Source organism: Seriola aureovittata, chromosome 11 (assembly GCF_021018895.1).
Source record: "Seriola aureovittata isolate HTS-2021-v1 ecotype China chromosome 11, ASM2101889v1, whole genome shotgun sequence".
In the NCBI taxonomy this organism is placed as follows: Eukaryota; Metazoa; Chordata; class Actinopteri; order Carangiformes; family Carangidae; genus Seriola; species Seriola aureovittata.
Window position 1 is genome coordinate 15,205,512 of NC_079374.1, and position 23,151 is coordinate 15,228,662.

General features: G+C 38.6%; 3 protein-coding genes across 10 annotated transcripts in view; all 3 read right to left on the reverse strand.

The window, feature by feature from the left end:
- tanc1b (tetratricopeptide repeat, ankyrin repeat and coiled-coil containing 1b) overlaps window positions 1-9,839 on the reverse strand; it is a 96,330-nt gene extending 86,491 nt beyond the window's left edge. For both annotated transcript variants that reach the window (XM_056390184.1, XM_056390183.1), the window contains exon 1: window positions 9,714-9,839. The gene's annotated coding sequence lies outside the window, so the exon portion shown is untranslated. The remainder of the gene's footprint in view (window positions 1-9,713) is intronic.
- A 4,326-nt stretch (window positions 9,840-14,165) lies between these two features.
- dap1b (death associated protein 1b) lies at window positions 14,166-16,566 on the reverse strand. 2 transcript variants are annotated; one of them, XM_056390127.1, is made up of 4 exons: window positions 16,407-16,566; window positions 15,152-15,248; window positions 14,920-14,983; window positions 14,166-14,744 (listed from the first exon to the last, which is right to left on the reverse strand). In XM_056390127.1, exons 1-4 carry the CDS (start codon window positions 16,474-16,476, stop codon window positions 14,628-14,630), a joined length of 348 nt encoding a protein of 115 aa, XP_056246102.1. In that variant the 5' UTR covers window positions 16,477-16,566; the 3' UTR covers window positions 14,166-14,627. The 2 variants fall into 2 exon arrangements, with proteins under 2 accessions (XP_056246102.1, XP_056246101.1); XM_056390126.1 differs by having other exon boundaries at window positions 14,920-14,986.
- Window positions 16,567-18,671: 2,105 nt separating this feature from the next.
- Window positions 18,672-23,151, reverse strand: part of LOC130177360 (plakophilin-4-like) — a 77,440-nt gene continuing 72,960 nt past the window's right edge. For all 6 annotated transcript variants that reach the window (XM_056389036.1, XM_056389035.1, XM_056389033.1 and 3 more), the window contains 2 exons: window positions 22,889-22,953; window positions 18,672-19,752 (listed from right to left, as the gene is read on the reverse strand). In XM_056389036.1, the coding sequence (XP_056245011.1) occupies window positions 19,507-19,752; window positions 22,889-22,953 (311 nt within the window). In that variant the 3' untranslated portion in view covers window positions 18,672-19,506. The remainder of the gene's footprint in view (window positions 19,753-22,888; window positions 22,954-23,151) is intronic.

The following is a 23,151-nucleotide window of genomic DNA, read 5'->3' on the forward strand; positions in this document are numbered from 1 at the left end:
GACCTGATGACAGTGCTAGAAGTCAGCAGATCATTTTTTCTGGATTTTGTGTAATGTTTAAGGACGTGGTCCCTGGGTGCCTCTGCTAATAATAACAAAGAGCATGACAGCAGGGTAAACAGGTGTGATGTACTAAGAAACAGATCTGTCTATGTCAGTATAGTATGATACAGCACAGTGCATTAGCCTAGTCAGTTGGACTGCTGACTGCTATGTGGGAGCTGACTGCTCATCTCCACAGTAACAATAAACATCACCCAGGTTAACCCAGAGGAAATGAAAAACGCCCTCTTGAAACTCCAAAAGCCAACATGACAAATTCCTTCCATCCACCCTCCCCCGTCACAGCCATCAGACACACACACACACACACACACACACACACACACACCACACACACACACACACACACAAAGTCAGTCCCCACTCTGAGAATGAGACATCATCTACAGGTCTCATCTTGAGGTGTGCTTCTGTTCTGCCATTTTTATCCCCAGGTGGAGAATTAAGCCCTGAACATTACTTGAATGAATGTCAAACAATTCTTATCACTGTGTTAATACTGATTTTACCATGACACAGTGATCATAACATATACTGTAAACAAACCAAGAGTCTTTCGGTGTCTGGGCACCACAATGTAGAAGCAGTGCTACATACTATAATAGTGTGATATTCCTCCATACAACACATTCTTGCCAATTGAACAGACAACTATAACACTTGACTGCAATAGCCAAAGATGGTGACAGATGAAGCTGATGTTATAATGGTACTTACTCTGATTTCAGATAGAGATGCAACATTTTCTTCAGAAGTGACACAAGTACGAGGAGGAACCATTAGTAATATGCTAATTGCTCTTTGCACAAGTTAACCATAAAATCCTAGTCCACCTACTCCAGCTAGGCCACATGTTTCAGTCTTTATAAACAGACAGAGTAACACCAGCTCTGTGTATATGGAAAATCTCTGAAACTCCATTAGAAGCATCAATTCCAGCTATACTATGAAATGACAACTTACATGACAATGAATATCAGTTACATCTACTTATACACTAGGAAATGCTCAATATAACACTGTAAGATAAAGTATTCATGCCCTGCAGAGACAAGCCATTTCACTCTGAGTATTCATCAAGTCTTGTGTATTCATTTGAAACAAGGCATGAAGTCAGTATGTGTTGATGTTGCCTAAGCCTTAGGCTGTTTTTATTGGAAGTAGATGTGAGGGATGCTGAAAAAAAGTTAATGAAATCAAAGTCTGGATCCTACAATAGCAAAGGCACCACAGTCATCATCAAATACAGCTAAGCCTAAGCTGCAGGTGAGATATAACTGTGACTTTTGTGAGAAAGTCTCCTCAGTGAGGAGTCACGGACTGAATGGTATGCAGCAAGACGAGCATCAAGATTCCTCAGGCCTTCAAAGTCAGGTCCTTCCCAGCGCATTTAAGCTTTGTTTGGATATTAGCCTCAAACTATGGCCCCTTAGAAGGGGCCTTTCATTATAACAAGAGAGAAGTGAAAGTCCCACGGTGGCTCACAGGTCTTTGTGGACTCACATTGGATGAGGAGACAAAATAGACTCTGAATATTCACATTTACCCTCAGAAACAGCAGAGAATTAAGCCCAAGGTATTGCCTCTTCTTTTATGTGAGTATACTAACATCCTCTTCATTAAAAGTCTTCAGCAGGCTTCAAAACACCCAAAGCAGTTGAAGGGATACAAAGCAACGACAATCATGGTATTTGGGAAATAATATGTGGCATTAAGAATACCTCTCCACCGCTGGCATGTTCAGTCAGGCATGTGTCAGCTCTACGACCTTCACATGTGGGCTGTCTATTACCTTGGAACAGCTCTAGGTAATAATAAAAAGGACTCCAGTCGATGGTACAATGTAGAGATGGTGTCCTTTCAGAGCAGAGAAATTGGAACCCAGAGTGGCTAAAGGGTGCCTCGGGGTATCAACATGTACGTTTTCCAGGTCACCATTGAACTGATAGAGTCCAAATCCTTACAGGTTGTGAAGTAGAAAGGATCCTCACCTGCACAATGCTGACGTGACATGTGGTTAATGGGGCCAACATGCAATACCACAGTCAACTGAGAAGACAGCTATATATAGAACGGAAATAGGATTGTTTGTCCCAATTGCCTCTGGCAGGGAAGCATTTCACATACACTGGCGGGTGGTGAGTTAGAACCTGCTTTGTCCTCTGTTTGGTGGCAGACAATAGAGAGAGAGCACCCTTAAGCTCAGATCAACTTCCCCACTCTTCCAGGAGCGGCTGCAGACAGCTATTTTCCACCTGATGCGTTTGTCTCTTTCTTTCTGAAAACACCCTGCCAGCTCTCCTCATCAACTGATTCTACATGAATGATCACTCTCAGATTTCCATGCTGTTGTCATAGGAACATGGAAATTCTCACTATGGGCTGACCTTCAAGCTTGTTTATTGCACACAGCCTAAAAGTGACCAGATATTTTAAAATATTCCTGTGAACTCAATAATTATCTGTTCTTTTGTTGTCCAGTCATTGAGTGCAGGAAATAGGCCCAGTCTGGATGGTGAGTTCAAGTGCTCCATAAACAATGGGAAGTTAGCTAACAAACCCTTGAAGGAGGAAGTGTAGGGAGTAGGTATGGAGGACAACATAGTCTCAGTGTCAGCTATTGTAAGCAAAGGTTGTTATTCACACTAACATGAGTGGAAGGGAAATAACAAAAGAACAGACATTTTTATGCAACAAGTCTACCGCTTTGACTCAAGTGCTTCCTGCACGGCCCTCCACCTTCAAGCCTATGAGAAGCATGCCTTCATCTTATTATCAGCAAATAGGGAAATGTCTTGGAACACAGATGGCTGGCCTTCAAGAGCAAAGACAATGTTTAACTTGTTAATATAATACTACAGCCAACTTGTATCATGTGACGGGCAGATCAAACAATTTTTCAGGCCAGTAATCTGCCACCTGTGAGTTTTGTTGCACAATAAAAAATGATTTCAACAGAAACACTTTAACGTATTTTTGATTTACACATGAGGTAGACAAAATGGTCTACATTGTGCAAAAGAATATTTAATCTTAAAAAACTGAGGTAGCAACATTGAATTTTACTGAGAATTACAAAAGCATCTCTCCAGCACCTCTAGGTGTATTTTGTATGTTGGCAGCCCAAACTACACAAGAGTATGCATTTAACACTGTGGAAAAAAATGAAGGCTGTCAGTGGCGTATGCAACACCATTGTTCCATTCCTTTAGGAAATTCTTGAAAGCCAATTAGCAGCATTTGTCAGCAATGAAACGGTTTTTTTAATTGAAAATGGCCATTACACATCAAGAAAAGTGGTAAGTTTAATGGACCCTTCTACAAGAGCTTTATGTAAGTTTATATAAGAGGACATAGTCATCGCTAGTGTTGAGTTCTGGGTAAAATGAGAGCATCATAACTCTAATGCAACATCACCAGTTGTTTTGGCATGAAATTTGGTGTTAGTCATAAGTATGATCATGTAGCGAGCTCGTCAATACTTAATAAAAAAATCAGGGGAGTATTCATTTTAACCTTAATGGTTACAGACTGTATGACCTGATTTGACCTTTGTGATTATTTACCCTTACCTAGTGGGAATTATACTGTCCCATCACAGACAGAGGCTGATTCAAAGTTCTAGCTTGGGGCAAAGCCAGCTATTTTTTTTTTTTTTTTTTTTTTTTACTGAGGAGGACTAGCCACATGGCTCAGCATGAAATTAAAAAGGATAACAAGTCTGATCTACTCATTAGACTGCCCTGGGAAAGATACTGTCATTTTGGAAAGACTGATTCGCCCTCTGTGGACACTTGTCCCAATATGTGGCCTCGTCTCTAATATGACTGATTAAATCCAGACACAGGCCTACATGTATCGGTTAGACCTGTGTCTTTTTATCCCAGCTGTGTTGCCCTAGAAGTGTCAAGGCATGTTTTAGAGAGCAATCATTGCTGTGAATTTACAGTTACCGCAGGCTCTGGAAACTGACTGAATCTGAAACTAAAATGTTGGAATAAGACAAGACATTGCACACCCTCTCCAAATAAATATCGCACTCCCTGCTTCATACAAATTAAACTCAGAACTAGGCTAGCCATAGGCTTACATATAACCTACATTGATTTAGCTAGACAGATCAGTGTGTAATGTTGATTTATGGATGAGTTAACACGTGAAGCAGGATTTCACAAACCAGTTTCTCCACTTTGAGCTTTTCCTTTTCTGTCAAATTACTTCAAACTCTTTCCACTGTAATTACACACTCCTCACACGACACCAGCTACCACCTCTCTGCTGAAATCATCAACCAGCCGCAGATTTAACCGCATACTGAGTTACAACAATCACCTCATCAGAGTTATACTCATTAACTCCCATTATCACTGCTGATTAAACTTTATAACACTAGTACTGATTCACCATAGCGATCAAGTGTTAATGAACATTTGGAGTAAAAGTAAATAAACCTGCATCATTGTTGCTACCACTTAATTCGACATTAGCCTCCCAGGAAGCCTCGTATTTGATTAAGGGTAAAACATTAACAAGTAGTGTTTAAAGTCTACAGGAAGTTCCTGCAAACACTTAGAGATATTCTCTCATATTAAGATTTGTCGGTCAGAGGGTCAAATAAATGAATCATCTTACCAAGGCAACAGACAGCATTTTAGAGTTACAGCAATGTGGCAGACTTAAATCCAGGGGCAGAACAGCATGCCCAGTAAGCCAGGATTTAAGCCACTACGAATTCAACAGGGCTTCAGATCAAAAACCACTTTGCAGATAACATGTCACCACCACTTGACAATTTCAGAGTGCAGGTTTATTCTTAGCCAGACTCTCTTTAGCTATATTGAGTGAACTAATAACGATTTCATTTAGTGTATAAGAGGGGTATTCGATTAAAATTCAGAGGGGTCCAGTTAGGCAAAATTTCCTCAAGCAAAAGGTCTGGCATATCGGTTTAGAGGGTAATGAATTATAAATAACTTCTTTAATAATAATTTCATGTTATTTTCTCATTCAAAGGAAAATATAGCTGTAATAAGATTAGAAACTGTGCATCTTGGAATAAAGTGCTTTGTTTTACAAGAATGAAATAGGCCTAAAAAGTGTACCTTGTATTTCCCGTTTTCTTCTTTTTCATTAAGTTCAATTCACATCCTCCAACAACTTTAAGAACTCCTTTACTTTCTTTCCCTCTTATATCCCACTTTCCCCACTTATTTCTCTATCGTCTCATCTCTCCCCTGTGTGTGTGTCTCACTCACGCAATCTAGTCGCAGCGACTGGAGTAGCATCACATGACCAAGTTGTAAAGGCTAGAAAAGGTGCGCCAGTTAAAACAGAAACCCCATCAAAATGTTAGAATTCTCAATGATTTATAAGTTATAGCTGCAGGTCCAGATAGGACAGCGTCTGGGTCTGGAATGGGACCATGGTTTACCTATGAGTGATCTCTGGTGAAAGACAAGAGAGGAATAGGGACTTATTCATTTATATGCCACAACTAAACAGAGGGGACAACTAGCCTTGGACAAAAATGTACATACTGCACACAAGTACGAGACAATCTATTTTTATGTGCACTGTGATACAGACTCAGGTATGGCAGAGACATAAAAGTTGACATGTCTGACTCAGAGACAAGCTATCATCCAAAAAAGATTTATGCCAATGATTCATTGTTATGACAGGAATACATCAAGCTTTGCACAAGAGTCCCACAACCACTTCCACTGTCTGCCTGTAAAGACTCACTGACTTCGACAAGCATTCCCGCAAAAGTCTGCGAGGGCTCAGGGCCGTCCCACTGTGAAATCGTAAAGTGCTTGAGGGCTTTGTTCAAGGGAAGATCCCACAATGCATAAGTGTTGTGACATGAAATGATGATGAAGATGATGGTGTCATTTTTAAAGGAAAATTAAAATAGAAAAATTCCACAAAACATAGATACTGATAGCACAAATATTCCACTTATTTTAACACTTTTTACAGTTTACTGACTACAAAAAATTTCACAAAGTGCTGTCCCATTCCTCACACAACGTCTGGACTCCTTACGTCCTCCTGCACCCAACGTCAATTAAAATCTGTGAGGGTCAGTAGCTTAGGGATGGTATTTGGACTGGGCCCTTGAGTATTCCCCACCTATTTGTGGTGTTCAATTGTCATTTTATTAAATCTGAATGAAAAATATGTATTAGAGTCATGATGGCAATTTAAATTTTGAAAATGTAATTTTATCATCTAACCAATTTCAACTAAATCAATATTTAGTCATATTGTGAAGGTACTTGCCAAACACTTGCACACTGTGGTATGTCTAAACCGCTCTGCACCTCGGAATCTTTGTCTGTCTGCTTTCAAAAAGGCTTGACAAAAATGTAAATCAGTAACAGCTGTTACTAAGAAGCACTTCCAAACACACACGTGCTTCTGATGCACACATGCAAGCATTCGTGCACATATGCACGTGCACAGACCTTGGAAACATATACATGCTTGTTCACCTGGACTTTCAACTCATACTACAGACTGTACCTTTGTTGTGATAAACTAATTATTGGAAAGAAAGTCAGAGGAATGCCTCATACTAGGACCCTAGCTAGCACTATCACTGAAATACAGGCACAACTCAATATGTATGGATATCATTTTGTAACATTTCAATGTGCTGAGGGAAAATGGGGCAATTAAATGGTAAAGCAAGCATGTTGATATATAAATTGTGATTAACAATTTCAGGAAACTTGAGCAAATTCAATTACACAGCCCAACTTTGACAATTGGCTTGACACCAGATAATGTGTATGATCCTTTGCCCACCACTGAGAACTAATGAGAACTGATAGTAATAATCGAGCCATATAAGAACTTAAAGATTCACATGTGATGTCCATGACATGCATCTTCTCTTAGAGGAATAATAATATCACTATACTTTCATTTTGCTATGGTAGCCATGTTAAGCTTTTATGACCACTTCAGGTGCTTTATTGAAGGAGAGTGTGTCTCTCCTGGCATGGCATGAAACACAAAACAACCATGCCTTTGTTCAAGTTCCAGGAGCTCAAGGGGTAACTGCTTCTGCTAGTGTTATTGCACCAGTATTTCACAACACATCCTAAAACCACCTCTGGGATTGTAACATACAAAGGTATCTTTGGTATATGATATAAAACATTTTTTTTTTAATCACACTTCTAATACATAATGGCTTAGGAGTTAAGAGTTAACTTCAAAATAGAACAAGATTCACACAAGATTTTGAATGACAACTTTCACACTGAATTAATTTGAAACGTACTAATGAAGTTAGATTGAGTGATTTAGGCCATCATGTTTCTGCTTATATTTGTGGTAAGGTTTGGTTTGTGGTATCTAGTGTCCCCGAATCCCATCTCGACCGAGTCTCTAAACCATTACATTCAGGATTCATTCAAAAACAACTGTGGTTAAGTGGTATGCTGACAGTGAGGGTCCTGAACCCAACGAATCTCTGAATATCTGGCTTTCCTATTGGAACCATGTGCTTCTACAGTGAGTAGCCCCTTTCAAAAGTACAAAATAATGACCATCATCATCAACAACAACTCAGTATGTGCTGTCTGTCAGGTCACTGGCTCCAATAACTTTCCCTCCTCAGCTATAACAATGCAACTCTGATGCCAGCATCTGTTACTGGCCAACTGGCTGGGGACCATGGGAACCAGGCTCTGTAGAGACTGGGGGGCAGACCCTTGTGGCACTTTCAATAAGACGAGTGGCCTGTAGTACAAACATCTCATAACACTGCAGTTGGTGGACAATCGGGGGGTAGCTCTAGCCTTGGCATGGAAGCATGCAAATCCACAGTAATGGTTCCATAATATGCGTAAAATTGCCTGAAATTATGTTGGAAAGTTAATACTGAGTATCTCCAGGTTAACAGGGAGTCAGCATGATTGTCAGCAGCTAAGCCTGTTACACCTGTTGAGTGCAAAATGGAAAATCAACACTGTATATAGTGGAATTGCCACTGAAGCTAGATTGAGACACATAAGATATAGGAAATGGCAAATCTTGTGGCAGGTTCTTTCAAGATGGAACATCAAGAGCTTGTGAGGTTATGAGGACTTAACAACACTCAATCAATGACTTCATGAGCTACCAATGATCAAAGGTGCATTTTGGCATTTACAAGCAATATCACAGAAGGGGAAAACAGAGCTTGGATTTTCAAAGCACCTGGCTGAGTTACAAGGAGATTCATCTGCTGAAAATATGCTTAAAAAAGCAAAAGTCTTATACAGTCAGTGGTCAGACTTCAATGACTCAATCTATGTGGGCGGACAAGATTACAGTCCTTTTGCCTTAAGCCTACTAGTATATCTGGGCTGGGTTTTGCTTTCAAAACCACCGCATCCAATCACAAAATACAGACTAACATTAGCATCAAACAAGACCACGCAGCTATAAGAAAAGTAATGAGCTGCATCTGCATCCTAGTGAGCTGGGTGGTTCTTCACAATAAGTATCATACACCTTTAAAAGTTATTTGAAAAAGTTTGTTCATCTTTAGGTAGGTTAGGATATTCTGCAGGTTGTAAACAGACAAATTTATTATTAGGCTATCAATATAGACCTTTTTTTCAATTAAATGATCATTCATTTAAAACATAAGAAAGAAAATAGCAAAAAATGCCCAGATCCAAGGGTGACATCTTCAAACTGCTTGTTTTGTTGTCCAAAACACAAAGATATAACAGAGAACATTAGCAAATCCCCACATTTATTAATCTAACACAAGAGAATGTTAATCAATTATCAAAATGTATTGATTATTATTGTAACCAAATTGAAATATCTTTGGGTTTTGGGTGTTGTTTAGACAAAACAAGACATTTTAAGACGCTAACTTGGACTGGACTGGAAATTGTGACAGGCTTTTCTAGTTTCTGACGTTTTATAGATTAAACAATGGAAATAGATAAAATAATTAGACAATAATCATGCAGGTGCAGTCCATTTCAGAGGAAATGATTGTTGATGTCATGTAGTAAATTTAACTCCACTAATACGAATCCTATGACTATACTTATTTGCTGCTTTCCAGACTAACTGTGAAAAATGTTGCCAGTTAGTTTTCTGTCAATCGACTATACGATCGACTAATCGTTTCAGCGCGAAACTCTTCAATGATCCACCATAGTGACTCTGAACTGAAGCCAAGTTTAAGGTGCATACAAATTAAAAGTGAATCACAGGCAGTCGATTTCTCTGATTAGCAGGTGTGTCCCGTTAGCTCCGGTTCACACCAAACAATTATTACCTGTGGCAGAAGTTTGGTTTAACCTTGCTAACCTCGTAGCAACCGAGTTTAAGCTTGAAGCTATCGAGCCTGAGTAGCGGTAAGATGAAAGTTTAAGTGTCCACACACACAGCAGGCTAAGTCGAGCACAGGCGAGGCTAAATAACAGCCAATAACTTGAAAATAAAAGTAAAACACCGCTGACAGTCCTGTTGGTTTTGACGGCTGCTGAATGGGCATGTCCCGACATTCCTCCAACAAACAAACTGCCAGCAAAACTCTCTCCACTTATCTTTACTTTTCTGAACTGTTAAACCGACTTCGCCGAGCTCACGTTGTGAACAGAGTCTTATGAATCTTTTAAAAGTCTTACCTGATAAATGTCATGGATATTAAAGTACGAAAAACAAAAGTTTTCCCAGTCCTCTAGCGTATCTCCACACGAACTCAGCACCCACTTGATCCACCAAGGTAATCTACGGGACTCTGGGCTCCTCCCCCTCCTCCTCTTCCTCCCCCTCCTCCCTGCATGAGGTCATTACACAGGGCAGGGAACCAAGACAAACTACCCCTCCATCCTCCTCCTCTTCCTCCTATTCTACCACATTTCTCTGTGCATGCCTCATGGACATGATAAGATGCTAGAGATGCAGGATACATGTATTAAGACAACTAAGCTGCATGCTTGCAAATTAAGGGGGTGGAGGGGTGTAACCAAGGTTTTTGAAATAGTGAGGTTTGATGTCAAAATCCCCCCTCAAAGGAAGTCTCTAACAAAGCTGTAAGCACATTGATTTTTCATATTTTGCTCATTTAATTAGCTGTCAAATGCTTACCCCAACTCTTACTTTTTGTCAGTTTTATTTAAATGAAGCTGTTTTTTCCAGGAAGATTCCTCTGGAAGACAACAACTGCTTATAAATTCAACATGATAACTAACCAAACAATAAATGTCTCTATTTTCCCTGAAATAAATACCTGATTACATAGTTATTTCCAGGAAACTTTCTTAGAAATTATAGACCAGCAAAATAAAAGCGTGAGATGCTGATAAAAGATTAAATAGACCATTAGATGTAGAGCTAGTATTTGGATCCTGTGCTGGTTATTTTGTCACACCTAAAGCATTACTGTTTTATTTCCTAAAATAAAGGTCTAAATGCTGTTCAAAGCCATCTCCACACTCCCAGGAATACACTTCTAGTGGAGAATTACTGTATGCTTTATTTATTCATTTTGTTGGCTCAAACATATCTTGTCGAATTTTTTATATATTCAGTCTAAAAATGCTGGAATCAGCCTACAAAACATAGAATTGTCCCAGGCCACCATGACACAAGTCCTCTGTCTACTATAACATCAACATTACAGCAACATAATTGTTAAAGTCACTTATGTTAGAAATAATAATAATCTATTCTTTTCTGTCATTTTATATGAAAAAATGATTAACTGAAAAAAATTATTCTTAATTATACCTCTATTTCATATCATTCATGTGATCAACTAGGTTATACTCCACTGTATTGATCATATGTCTGTTGCTATCTGACACTTTGCAGATTAAGATGTTACATGCAAAACATAAAGCCACATATAAAATATGATGCATTGTTACATTGAACTCTCCAAGGGTATAAAAAGTAACATAGCACTACCTGGACTGGCCACCACAAAAAATGCTGCTTCGCATGAATGTTCCTATGAAAGGGATTGTTCTTCTTGAAGAGCAAATTTAGTCTTAATATATCTTACTGCCAATGCCTCTATACTTTTACTTAGCCTAAATATAAATTTTGAACAATCTGAAAACTTTTTCCATCACGGCCTAACTCACACACTCCCTATTTTAGCTAATTGATGCCTGCATTTAAAATGCCCAGTTGTCCCACTGTTAACAATCATAACTTCCTCTTTGCTGATGGACATTAGAGGAGGATGGGTCGAAACAACGAGTCAAAGCTTTTATGTAAATTTTGTGTAATTGATTAAGGCCTGAATTAGCGGTTGTTAAAAGCAGGATGTCACTCAGAAGCTTTCTGTATATCGCTGAATCTGGCTGTACTATAGACTTCTTGACAATAGGATTCATATTTAAATTCATTCATAAGACATATCAGCCTATAGCTTGATTCAAATGTTATTTCTATGGAAAGACTAAAATGTTGTCAACATATAGCCAAAGAAAACAGTATTTAATGAACTTATAATCAAGCAAAAGCTTCAGATGATGCTAATGCTACTCTATAACTGTAATAAAATATAGTGCAAGGCTTTCCAGACTGGTGGACTCCCCTGGCCTGGCAAGTGAAGATCAGAATACGCCTTAGTGTATGGCGACCTCATGAGGCAACAATATTTTATGCAGCTTCTTCCATGTGCAAAATTAGTAACGTTTAGCAACAGTATAATGCTATTTTTTGATTGTAATTCCATATTGCTTGTCATGTAAGCTGCAATATGAAGAGATCAGCTTTGTTATTGTACAGTAAACCTGCATATTTTACCGTGGTGATAGGAGTTCATTTTGGGACTGCAAACCACATCCTCTCAGTCATCCCACTCCTCAGTGTGAGGCGGCGTTACACAGCCGGTGTGCACTGTTTTCTCAGCAGTGTGGTGGGCGTTGCAGGGTCAGCGAGGCCCCTCAGATGGCTGGGAATGGGCAGACACTGGCAGCGACACACACCATGTCTGCAAGTCACAAGACCACCAACTGCTCCACTCCTCAAACAGAGCCAAAGAGGTCTCTGAACTTCACACACAGATGGTGTCAAAGGCATGTGTGAACAGCATGAGCATCACAGAGAATTTAAGGTCGACACATTGTGTTTACAAGGCTATCATCATGTACTTTGTTGGCGAACAAGCGAGCAGCAGTTATTGTTTGTGGACTTTCGGATGCAAACAGAAAGAGACATGTATTAACACAAGGACATGACATACACATAACACACATGAACAAGGGCAGGCTCAACCTAAGGGACTTTTTTTTAGCATTCTTTTTTTTTTCAATTTAAGAGATTTTTATTTAAACAGATCATTTATAGACAAAATCTGTAGTATCAGTGTGTGCGTAGGTATAGCATTAGTCTGGTATCATTCGTTCTGAGAGAAAATGTTAATGTTGTCTTATTAAATACTTTTTCTTTTTCTATTTGTTTAAAGAAAAAAAATGGTCTGTGAAAATTATATGAAATTTAATTTGCCCAAAAAGATATTTGTGTCCAATTAAGGTGTGGTATCTTACTTACTACATCTGTAAACTGGTCATTATGTTGGCACTGATGAGAAAATGTTGTCGGTGATGAGAATTAAATGAGACAGAAAATGAAATACACTTTGTTTTTGTGCTACAATTTATATTGCAATGTTAGAAATTGGTTATTCAATAAAATAACTTTTTCACCCAAGAAATTCTGACATGTAACAACAGGAAAAGGTGTAAATAATAAAATGAATGGAGGTTAAAAAAAAAAAAAAAACGTATCAAAAAAAGATCGCACTGTCAGACTTTTTGGACAATGCATGAAATACCACTTTTTCCTGTAAAACATGTTTTACTTTAAAACCTTTCTTTTTTCATGAGAATCAACTAGCCTATATGTTGTGTGTCTTGTGGTAATATGCCATTTCAATTGTGTGACGTTAAAATAAAATAATCCATTCATGTAGACTGGAGTACAGAGAACAAGTCATCCATACATGCGTTTGATAGGACACTGGCTTACAATGTGAAAGCACAAACATAAGATGACAGAAACGAATGTAAAACCTGTAATGTAAGCAGGGTGAGGAATGTAAAGTGGAAACCAGGAAAATGTTTATAATCCAGCCTGCCATCCATCTCCTACATATCCCTTCTTCCACCTTGTTTACAATGCACCCCTGGCCTGTGCTCATGAAGCCTGCCTTCATAAATTATCCCTGAAAATGTTTAAAAACCCCCAAGAACCGCTTGTCCGTCAGTTTTCTCTTCCACAGAGGTGACCTATACCACAGACATACGAGTACAACACATACTGCAGTCTCGTATGTTTTGGTATGAGTTTTGACAGACATATGATGAGGTCTGCTTTCAAAATAACACTACTGACGGCATTAAATGATTGTTCATGTAGGAAAGAATGCAGAAACTAACTACTGGGTGGCTCTAATGTTTTATGCACATGGATATTCTTGGCTTCAAAATGGTCAGGATACAACTTGTACACATGTGGGGACCCTGAAGCTGAACATATCCCTTCATGTTAAAAATATGATGCAGGTGAATAAATTAATAACAGACTTAATCTCTTTTTATTTCCCTAGTAGCACAGACTGATGTGCTTTTCTTAAAATTGTTTGTTCTCCTGCAGACTGTATTCTGTTGGAGCATTTTGACCTCAAGCAAAGCTGAGATGATTCTGCGGTTTTTGATACCTGATGAGACAGAGCCAGTCTTCATGGGAGGTTCTCAAAGAGCTCTTCCATTCTCACTGTTTAACTACAAGTCACACAAAAGGAAAACCTTCAATTCAAACTAAAAATAGCTCCTTTAGAAACATGGGCTTGTATCATTGGAACACTATAATAGATAAGCCATTGGTACATTGTTATACCAGTTGAAATAATGCAAAGGCAAACATATAGAACTGAAGAAATGTTTGAAATATTGTCATGGTGTATACAACAACAGTTTGATTTGAAAGTTCACCAAGGCCCTCTGACTCTTATTAGTTTATCAATGACTATTTGCTTCCACCTAGTGGCCAATGCTGTATAGTGCAAAGGAAAACTGTTTGAGGAAATAATTACAGATCTGCAAAACAGTGATTTCATGCAATTTTTTTTTTTTTTTTTTTTTTTTTTTTTTATTAAATCTAATAAGTGCCAAGCAATATATGGAAGAGTTCACTGACAAGACAAAGAAAAGCCTCAAAGGCCTCACTTACATACCCCAAACCCTCTCTTACAACATACTGATACCAAAATGCCATCTGTCATTCCATCAGCTGGAAAATACAACTACAGCATCGGTTTATAATATTATCACAAACAAGCACAGCCTGAAAAAAAGCTCTTATTTTTTTTCCTACAAAGTAAATACAGAGCTTGATGAATGCTTTCTTTCTTTCTCACATCACAAACAACCTGCCAGAACCCTTCACGTGTCTAACACTTCATGTTTGTCTTTCACAGTTGACTTAACATGTTTCCCTCTAGGGCATTCTAAAAAAAAAAAAAAAAAAAAAAAAAAAAAAAAAAAAAAAAAAAAACCCAAAAAAACAAAAAGAACACAGGCTCTTCAATACTTCCTCGGCTGCTGGATAAAAAAGGTCCGAGGTGAGTGGGGCTTTTCCACTGCGGGGCGCACCTTGCTGTGCCTCACACTCACCGGTGTCTCTGGAAAGTCATGGCTCAGCTGTGAAAGACACCAGGCAAGAGTTAATTATTCACAAGGCTCTGTGGCCACAGAAGCACTGTAACTGATACAGTTTGGCTGGTAGGTGGTTACTTGACATTCAAAGTAAGAACTGGCTTGTTTTTTAAAAAAAAAAAAAAAAAAAAAAAAAAAAAAAAGCAATATTTTTGTTTACCTTGTCGAGAGTTCCTGCCAGAAGTATGCCAACTTGTTGCATCCTGCTGGAGGTGGCGAGGGACCTGCTGCAAGAACACAAGTTTCAATTATAAGAGTTTCACTGAACTTGCTCAAAATGCTGCTGGACATTCTAACATCTTAAGGTTTGAAGCAACATGCATTTCTTTCTCCTTGGAGTCAACACTTCAAACCCATTTATCAGATACTGTGCATGCAGCCTGTAGGCCTACCTCAATTTATCAGACCTCTTAGTCTCCTTCTCTGGAGTCCCATGGGTGGCACTCTCTTCCAAGCTTTTCTTTGCCACCCGTTTACCTCCAGCCTTCACTATTGACCCAGAAAGGAAAATGGTTAAATATGTTACATGAAAAAGAAAAAAAAATGAATAAAGTAGCATGCTGTATGCACTTGAGCTTTGTAGATGTTAAAGATTAGTATGTATGCAGTATGCACAGATCGCAAACCCCTTGAGAGAGAAAAAAAAAAAAAAAAAAAAAAATACAAATACAAATACAAATAAAATCAAAAAAGCAACAAAAAACAACCAAAGATTGGTTTGAGAAACTCAGTGAGTCAACCAGTGACTGCTTTTACAGTATCACTAATGTTTTTAAAATTACTATACAGATGGTCAAAGTATAGAGGCAGGGTTGTTGCTTAGTGCAATCCAGCAAGTGGCCTAAACCTAAAACAGTGGTGGTGGGGGTCAGGGATACATCTGAGGGGTCACAAGAGGATTACAAGGGAAAAGAAATAAAAGAAATGCATTTTTCCCCCCCTTCATTTTCACATTTCCCTTATAAAAAATAAAAAAATAAATAAAAAAGGGTACTTTTCACTTTCATTTTCCAAAAAAAACAAAAACAAAAAAAAAAAACCCAACAACTTTAAAATGAAATAATCTTTGAAATTTGTGTGGTATAAGAAACTACACGTGCAAAACATGTTTTTAAACTGCTTCTGCTTAAAATCAACAACACTCATCAATGGGCATCGACGCAAAGGCACAAAATATAATAATGAGAGAAAGACAGCAAACTACGGCGCTCTGTGATGGACACATTTGCACGACAGAATCTCGCATGCATTAAACTGAGCCTATACGAGTGTTTATGCGGAGAGAACACGGTGTTACTTTCACTGGACTCTCAGCCAAGGCCTTCTCATAAATAAAAAGGCATGTGGGCGAATCACGGATGCAAACGCCCAGCAGCAGCATGATCACAGCAAATCAACGAAAACAACTAATTTCTTGCGATACGACCAAAATGCAGCAATCTGTCTAATCAGGACAGAAAAAGTCACTAAAATACTTGGGACAAAAGCTGAGGAGGAGGAGGAGTTGGCTCGGCGTCTCGCTCCGCACGACTCTCTGAATCTGGGTCGAGCAATGTAAAAAAAAACAACGATTTGTTTTAATGTGGTAAAAAAACAACAACAACAATTAAACAGAGCAACTCGAGGTGTGTGTGAACAGCGGTTTACCTGCTGGAGGGTGGCCAGCTTTCAGCAAAGAAGTCTCCTTCGCTCCAGATTTGGACAGCTGCTGCACCATTTTCAAAACTTTCCGGAGAAACGCAAAGAAGCACCAAACTCGTTCTCTACGCCCACTCCGTTGTTTTTATGCTCTCACACAGATGACGTCCTGTGTGGCTACAGGAAGTCTGCGGCCGCAGAAACGCCCTATTTGCATTTTGAACTGATTTGGAGCTTTTACTCTTGAAGTGAAACTTGAAACAGCGAATGTCTCATATTTGGTCACAAATGTAATGTACATCTCTTTAGGTTTCTTTTTAGGTTGCTCTGGTTATTTTTGAAATACGGTCACGGTTATGTCATCTTATTTTGAAAATCTTCGCAAAAACCATACAATGAGAATAGGTTGGCAGCTCTCTGACAGAACAGCTTAAATAAATCCACACTTTAACTGTGTTCATGAAGGCATCTTTTTGATTTTGTGTCAAAATGCATGCACACTTTTGTTGTGGAGCAGCCTTAAAATACACTTTTATTTAGTTTTACTGGAAATAAAAACTGACTCAATATACAGCAGGCCTACAATAGGCCAGTTTCACAGCAGACAATTAGATGTGTCATTGCAGGAAAAAGAACAGGTGTTGCCAATAACATCACCAATGGCTCTGTTCTGTTCAAGATAGTGTGACAGGGAGCCAGCATGCACAATAAACTGAAGCAGGTGAATGGAATTAATTTGATTATGAATGTTATGAGGTGTAGTGTTTAAAGGGCCATGCACACTTCAGAGATGTGTCCACTTATTCTATCTGATAAGTAGACCATTTTTTTCAGGGTGAGGTTTGGTGGAGCTATGCTGAGTGCTTAATGAGGTCAAAATATGCATTAAAAAAACAAACACAAAACAAACAAAACATCTATCTACTGCAGAGAGCAGTAATGCACATCAGCAGCTGTTTCTCCAGAGCTCCAGGGTCTCTGAAAGCTGCAGGCTAACTGTTTGTCGACTGGTTTTTAGTTAATTTAGTTGAAAATATGTTTGGGAATATACAGCTCTAAAAGTACAATATCAGCTGACATGATCAGGGCCTTAAGGCAGTCCGCCTTCATTACTTGATTTTTTTATTTTTTTTGAATGTTTTGAAAAAAGGATTTGAGGCAAAAATCTAGTTTCAAGACTCATCAGTTCAGTTTGGTAAAGATATTCTAAATATTCCTGAATGAATCTAATTATCACAGAGCATCCTGGGGCATGGGAGAAAAACTACATATTGCCAAAGGGGGGATGAATCTGAGGGCACAGCAGCTCATCATGTACTCAAGGCCCCCTTCGTTTACACAAATGAGTCTCTCCTGATTGAACTACCTTTACTCCTTCCCAGGAAGCTCTAATGAGGAGAGCCGCTGTTATGATTTGTTTCCTTCTCTTCTCCTCACCTGTATTTGTGTAGTTACAGAGTTAGGTTTAGTACTGAAACATGAAATTCTTTTAGGGACAAGTTTACTTTGTATTGTAGGAAGGGTGGTAGAGACAGGGGTCATGGTGATAAAGTACAGTCTTATAGCAACGTCAACCTTTCTTACTGTTTGTACTTCCTTACATAACTGAAAATCATTCACTTGTTGCAAATCTAATGAATACTTTAGAAAAGTTCACATTCCATGTGATTTTATTAGCAGTAAGTGGTTTTCATCATCTACTTACCTTGATGTACTTGTACATGATGTGCGGATGTGAATATTCATATTCAAAGCTTTTTAGACTCTTTTGCGATGAATGGTAAACTGAATATAATGCATAATGTATTTGAAAAGCTTTCACACTAATTGTTAAAACTTAGACATTTACAAGTTCATGGTGACTTTCATAACACAAAATTGAATCTGTGTAAATACAGAAATTACTATGTTTGAAACCTTCACTGTTCATGCGATTCTCTTTGAGATCCCAGGAGAAGAATTTGTTTGTCCAGGTGAAAGCACAGCGTCAGGTTCTGATCACTGTTGGTAGGGATTCAGTGTTCTGCCGAAGTGATGTTTATGAAACTCAGGTCTGCTGGTTCATAGTTGGCCGCCCTCCACGCATATCTGTGCAAATGCAATCTAATGAAACATTTTTCCCGCAAGAGGAGAATAACTTAAGAGGAAAAAACAGTTCAAAAGAGAGAATGGTTTGATTTTTCCTTTGGATCTGTTCATGTGTACAATTATTTCTGTTTGCTTCCGTAGAAAAACGTTTTCACCGTACCTGAGAAAAGATGCAATTGCACAGTGTTTAAAAAACAAAACTGACCTTTTATTATTATTTTAACATGTTTGTGTGTTATGATGCCATCGTTGTCCACATATTTATTCATATATTTATATATCTATAGAGATTTAACATGGCACAAGTTTCTTTTTTTAACCAGTGCTGATGAATGTAAACCAGGTAACATGTTGTTTTTTTCTGTATTTACAATAAAATGAAAGAAATGTACAAGACTCCATGGCATTACACAGCTTCAACATTAAGTACAGATACAATGTGATCCCTCTGTACAATCTAACATCATTAGTTTACTATTTCTTTTTTTTTTTTTAATTTTACAGATATGAGTTCATGATCCATTTTGGCTTCAGCACATACATATACCCCATCTTGACTCTTACCGCAGACCCTTGCTCACATGACTCACACCTTTCATCATGCTATCACAGCTAAGAGTTTCATAAAGAAAATAAAACTAACATCTAGACAGAGCAGAACGCACGTCTCCTCACGGTAGTGTCCAGTTTCGTCCCTCAACAGATCCCCAGCATGATTCCATCTTCCTCTACTAAATAAAAAATAAATTTTTTAAAAAAACCATTCCTTGATTTCCTTCTTTGGCACACATTCCATCTTTCCATCTGTCATCACTCAGTTGAACTCCCCCCACCCCGTACACACACATTCACTTTAAAACAAACACACTTATAAAGCCAAGTTCATGAAAAAGTTCATCGGTTCTTGCGTGCTACCGGCTCTTCGCCTTTGCTGCAGGGTGAAGACGCCGCTCCTCATGCCCTGAAAGGAGAATCAGGGATGAATGAGGTTCTTGATCACAACACAAGAGCATCTGCAGACCTATACCCAGGAGTCAGGAGAGCCGGGATACTGCTCTGCCCTGTAGGAAGGCCTCCGTGTGCTAGCATAAAAGTCCACATAGTTGGTGGTGGATTTCAGTCCATGAGGCTGGGAGCTATAGTCGACTGTGGGTGGGTAGGTGATGACCTCTTCCAAGTACGGGTCGTCATAGCCGTGTGGATGCTGCAGGTACATTCTGTATGTATCGTAGTTCCTCCTGCCCGGCTCGTCTGTATAATACATAGGCTGCAAAGAAACAGAGGCAGGTAGACTATGTTGAACAGGTTTTCACTAGAGTAGGGTCAAGAAGCAGCAGTGGCAAGTAACTAACTACATTGACTCAAGTACTATACTTATGTGTTATGTGAAGTGTTCAGTATCCAACACGCAAACACTGGAGTTACATTTGTAAATCTCAGGAAAATGGACTTGAAGTGTAAATGTATGCTTCAGGTCACGTTTACGAGTGTGTAGCGTGGGTGAAACATGGGCCATGGCCCCTGTAGACAGCTGGATTGATTAAAATGGGAGATTATCTGTCTCATCAGACGTGTGTGGGATGAACATGGCTGAAACACAATCTGTGTAGACACAATTAAACGTATTTACTTTCTGTAATTACCTCTTTATATTTGAATTGCTTGTATATGCACGGGTCATTTACAGGAAATGAGTCATATCCGTACTCCAGTCTCCTGTGTGTAATCTACTGTATTAAGTTTGTGCTACTGCAAACCAAACATTTCCCACTGCTGCTGCTTCACATTAGAAACCTTCAACTGGTGAAACACCAGGTGGCTTTTATTGTGAAGCAGTCACAGGAAATGTACTGTATTCATCATTGAGGTCAGTGCTGACCTTGAGTGTTCACAAAAAAAAAAGCATCTACAAAAGAAATAATTTTGGTATTTACTGGCATTGAAATTGTTAGACGGTGACAGGCTGTACATCTCCAACTTCTCCACAGGGTAACTGATCTACTCCTCCTGTTACCATTGGTAACACAGGTGTTGCCAAATTGAAAAGGACTGTAATCTTACGTACAGTTTAGAGGTGCTTGTATTACTTCTACTCCACAACATTTCAGAGGGTAATATAATGTTTAACTCCACTCAACTACACTTATTTTACAGCTATGGTTACTAGTTACTTTGCAGATTCAAATCCTCATTCAAAACATAAATTAAGCAATTATGGGGCACTGTTACCTGGCAGTATATAAAGTTGAAAAAAATTAGCTCCAACGCAACCAATGACTAAATTAAAATGCTGTTTACACATTAATACATCATCAGTACTGACAACCCAGTAGTTCAATATACTGCATAATAATATAACACTTACAAGTACTTTTATTTTTGGTTGTAAATTTAATAATAAGTAATAATTTAATTGTATTGTATTGTATTTTTACATTGTGGTAGTGTTACTTTTACCTTTTTAAAGGAATAGGTACCCATTTTGGGAAAACTTTTTATTCCCTTTTTTTGCTGAAAGTTAGATTGATGCCACTCTCATGTCTGTATTCTAACTGTGAAGTTACAGCCAGCAGTTTAGCTTAGCATTAAGACTGGCTCTGTCCAAAGGTAACAAAATACCTACCTGCCTATCAGCACCTCTAATAATAACAACATTTTATTATATATAATAACAATAACAATAACCAAAGTATAGAAATGTCATAAGACTGTGGTTTAATGGGGGGGTTATGTACAAGAGTACTTCCTCGTTAGGTGCAGTAACTTCTTTGGATTTGTCTTACCTCTCAAGTTGAGGGTGATATCCACCGTCTCATCCAACTCCCACCAAAAAAAAAGCAAGCAAGTGTATTTCCCAATATGTTGAGCTATTTTTTTATGTAAAGTGTTGTAATACTTCTTCCACTACTGTCAAGTACACAAAAAAGAATGAAAAACACCACAAACCAATCTTCCATGTGATAGCAATAAAATATAAAAACGTACACTGATATCTTAGTTGTTTCAGCAAAATACACTTTTGTCTGGCTGGAGATTTTTTAGACAGTAAGCTAATCAATCACCTTCTTGCCCACAATTCTCTGGCTGCTAATGCAACAGAAAAAAGGTTGAAGCTATATGGTAGAAATCCAGAAGATAGATGGAATTCTGTTCATCTGAAATAAATGGGGTAATGACTGCCTTCACACATTAGCAAATCTAAACATGATGGGATGAAGTACACAAGAGAACTCTCTCTTTGTCTCCCCCATCTCCTCCCTCCTGTCTCCATCTCACTGTGCCCGTTATCTGAATGGGCACACATGGACGTGTCCCACAGTGACAGGTGCCTGAGACGCACCCAGACTATCCCAATCCCAGCAGTCACATTCACTCTAGCTCAGACAATAGCTGATGTGCTGGGTCATTCCCAGCATTGCCATTTATCCGCAGTGGAATACGTGTCAGTCTCTTTGTATTAGTGAAGTGGGGTGGAAGAGCTGGTCGTCCTTGCCAGGTTTATACAGTACCGTGGAAGGATCTCAAACAAGGGCCTTGTACCAATACTAGCAAACATTTCCTAGAAGAAAATGTTGATTTTCAAGGCTGGGCTCACACCTACAGTTTGATTTCTTAGTCTCAACAATGAAGCCAAGGAGCTCTCAAATGATTAGCTGATCAATTAATTAACTAATCAACAAATAATCGGTTATTCTTATTAGGTTATCTATCAAGCAAAAATGTCAAACACAATCTAGTTCCAGCTTCCCAAATGATCGATTTTATGTCACTGCAAACTGAAAACCTCTGAGTTTTGGCTTGTTGGTCAGACAAAACGAACAATCTGAGGATATCAGCTTGGTGTACAAGAATTTGTTTTCTTGTTTTCTTATTAAAAAATAATCACCAGGTCAATTGATAATTAACATAATCATTAGCTGCAGCTTGTTGCGAAGGTTTACTCCACTTTAATACAACTTAGGTTGATTTTTTTCCCCCATGGTTTTTTATACATTTAACCTCCCACCAATATTTTGATATTCCAACACAGAATAGCTTCTGACTTGGAATACCGGTCATTTCGACCAACAGCTGAGTGAACAGGGTATTCCTGACTACATGATAATGGTTAAAAGCTATACACATCACACAATCAACTTTTTATTACCTTATGTGCCACATCCTGAATGCGTTACTGTAAGTTGCATGTGATTAATGCAATGTTATTATGTTATGTCTTTGCATGTTACGTCTAACTACTGTGTAATAAAACTAATTTTATAATTAAATAATATTGTATAAATAAGGGAAAATAAGTTTTCATACCCAACCCTGAGTGGCTACCTCAGCAGGGCTGAGTAAGAGCAGACATCCCAGCAGCAGATAAGAATTCAGAGCACTTATTTGGAATAATTGATATTCACCTGTGTTCTTCTGGGCTCCTCTCTTGTGGGTGATGAATAGTAATATGATGGCGGCTTTCCAGACCCTGGAAAAAAACAACAACAACAGAGAATGCGTTGCTGTACAATAAACAATGGGACACTTAATGCAAACACACTTCATTTCATATCAGCGAAAAAGTCTGCACATCCCCAGAGGGCAAATGTCTGTATTTAGATAGAGCAGGATCAAAAAGTGCTATGCTGAGCTGGAGAGAGAAATAACACCAAATAATAGAGTTGGC

Coding starts and splice junctions, on each gene's coding strand:
- dap1b (XM_056390126.1), bottom strand. CDS start 16,476: ATGGTGCAGCAGCTGTCCAAATCTGGAGCGAAGGAGACTTCTTTGCTG. Junction 15,249..16,406: donor AGCTGGCCACCCTCCAGCAG/GTAAACCGCTGT, acceptor CTGGGTCAATAG/TGAAGGCTGGAGGTAAACGG. Junction 14,987..15,151: donor AAGAGGTCTGATAAATTGAG/GTAGGCCTACAG, acceptor GTGTTCTTGCAG/CAGGTCCCTCGCCACCTCCA.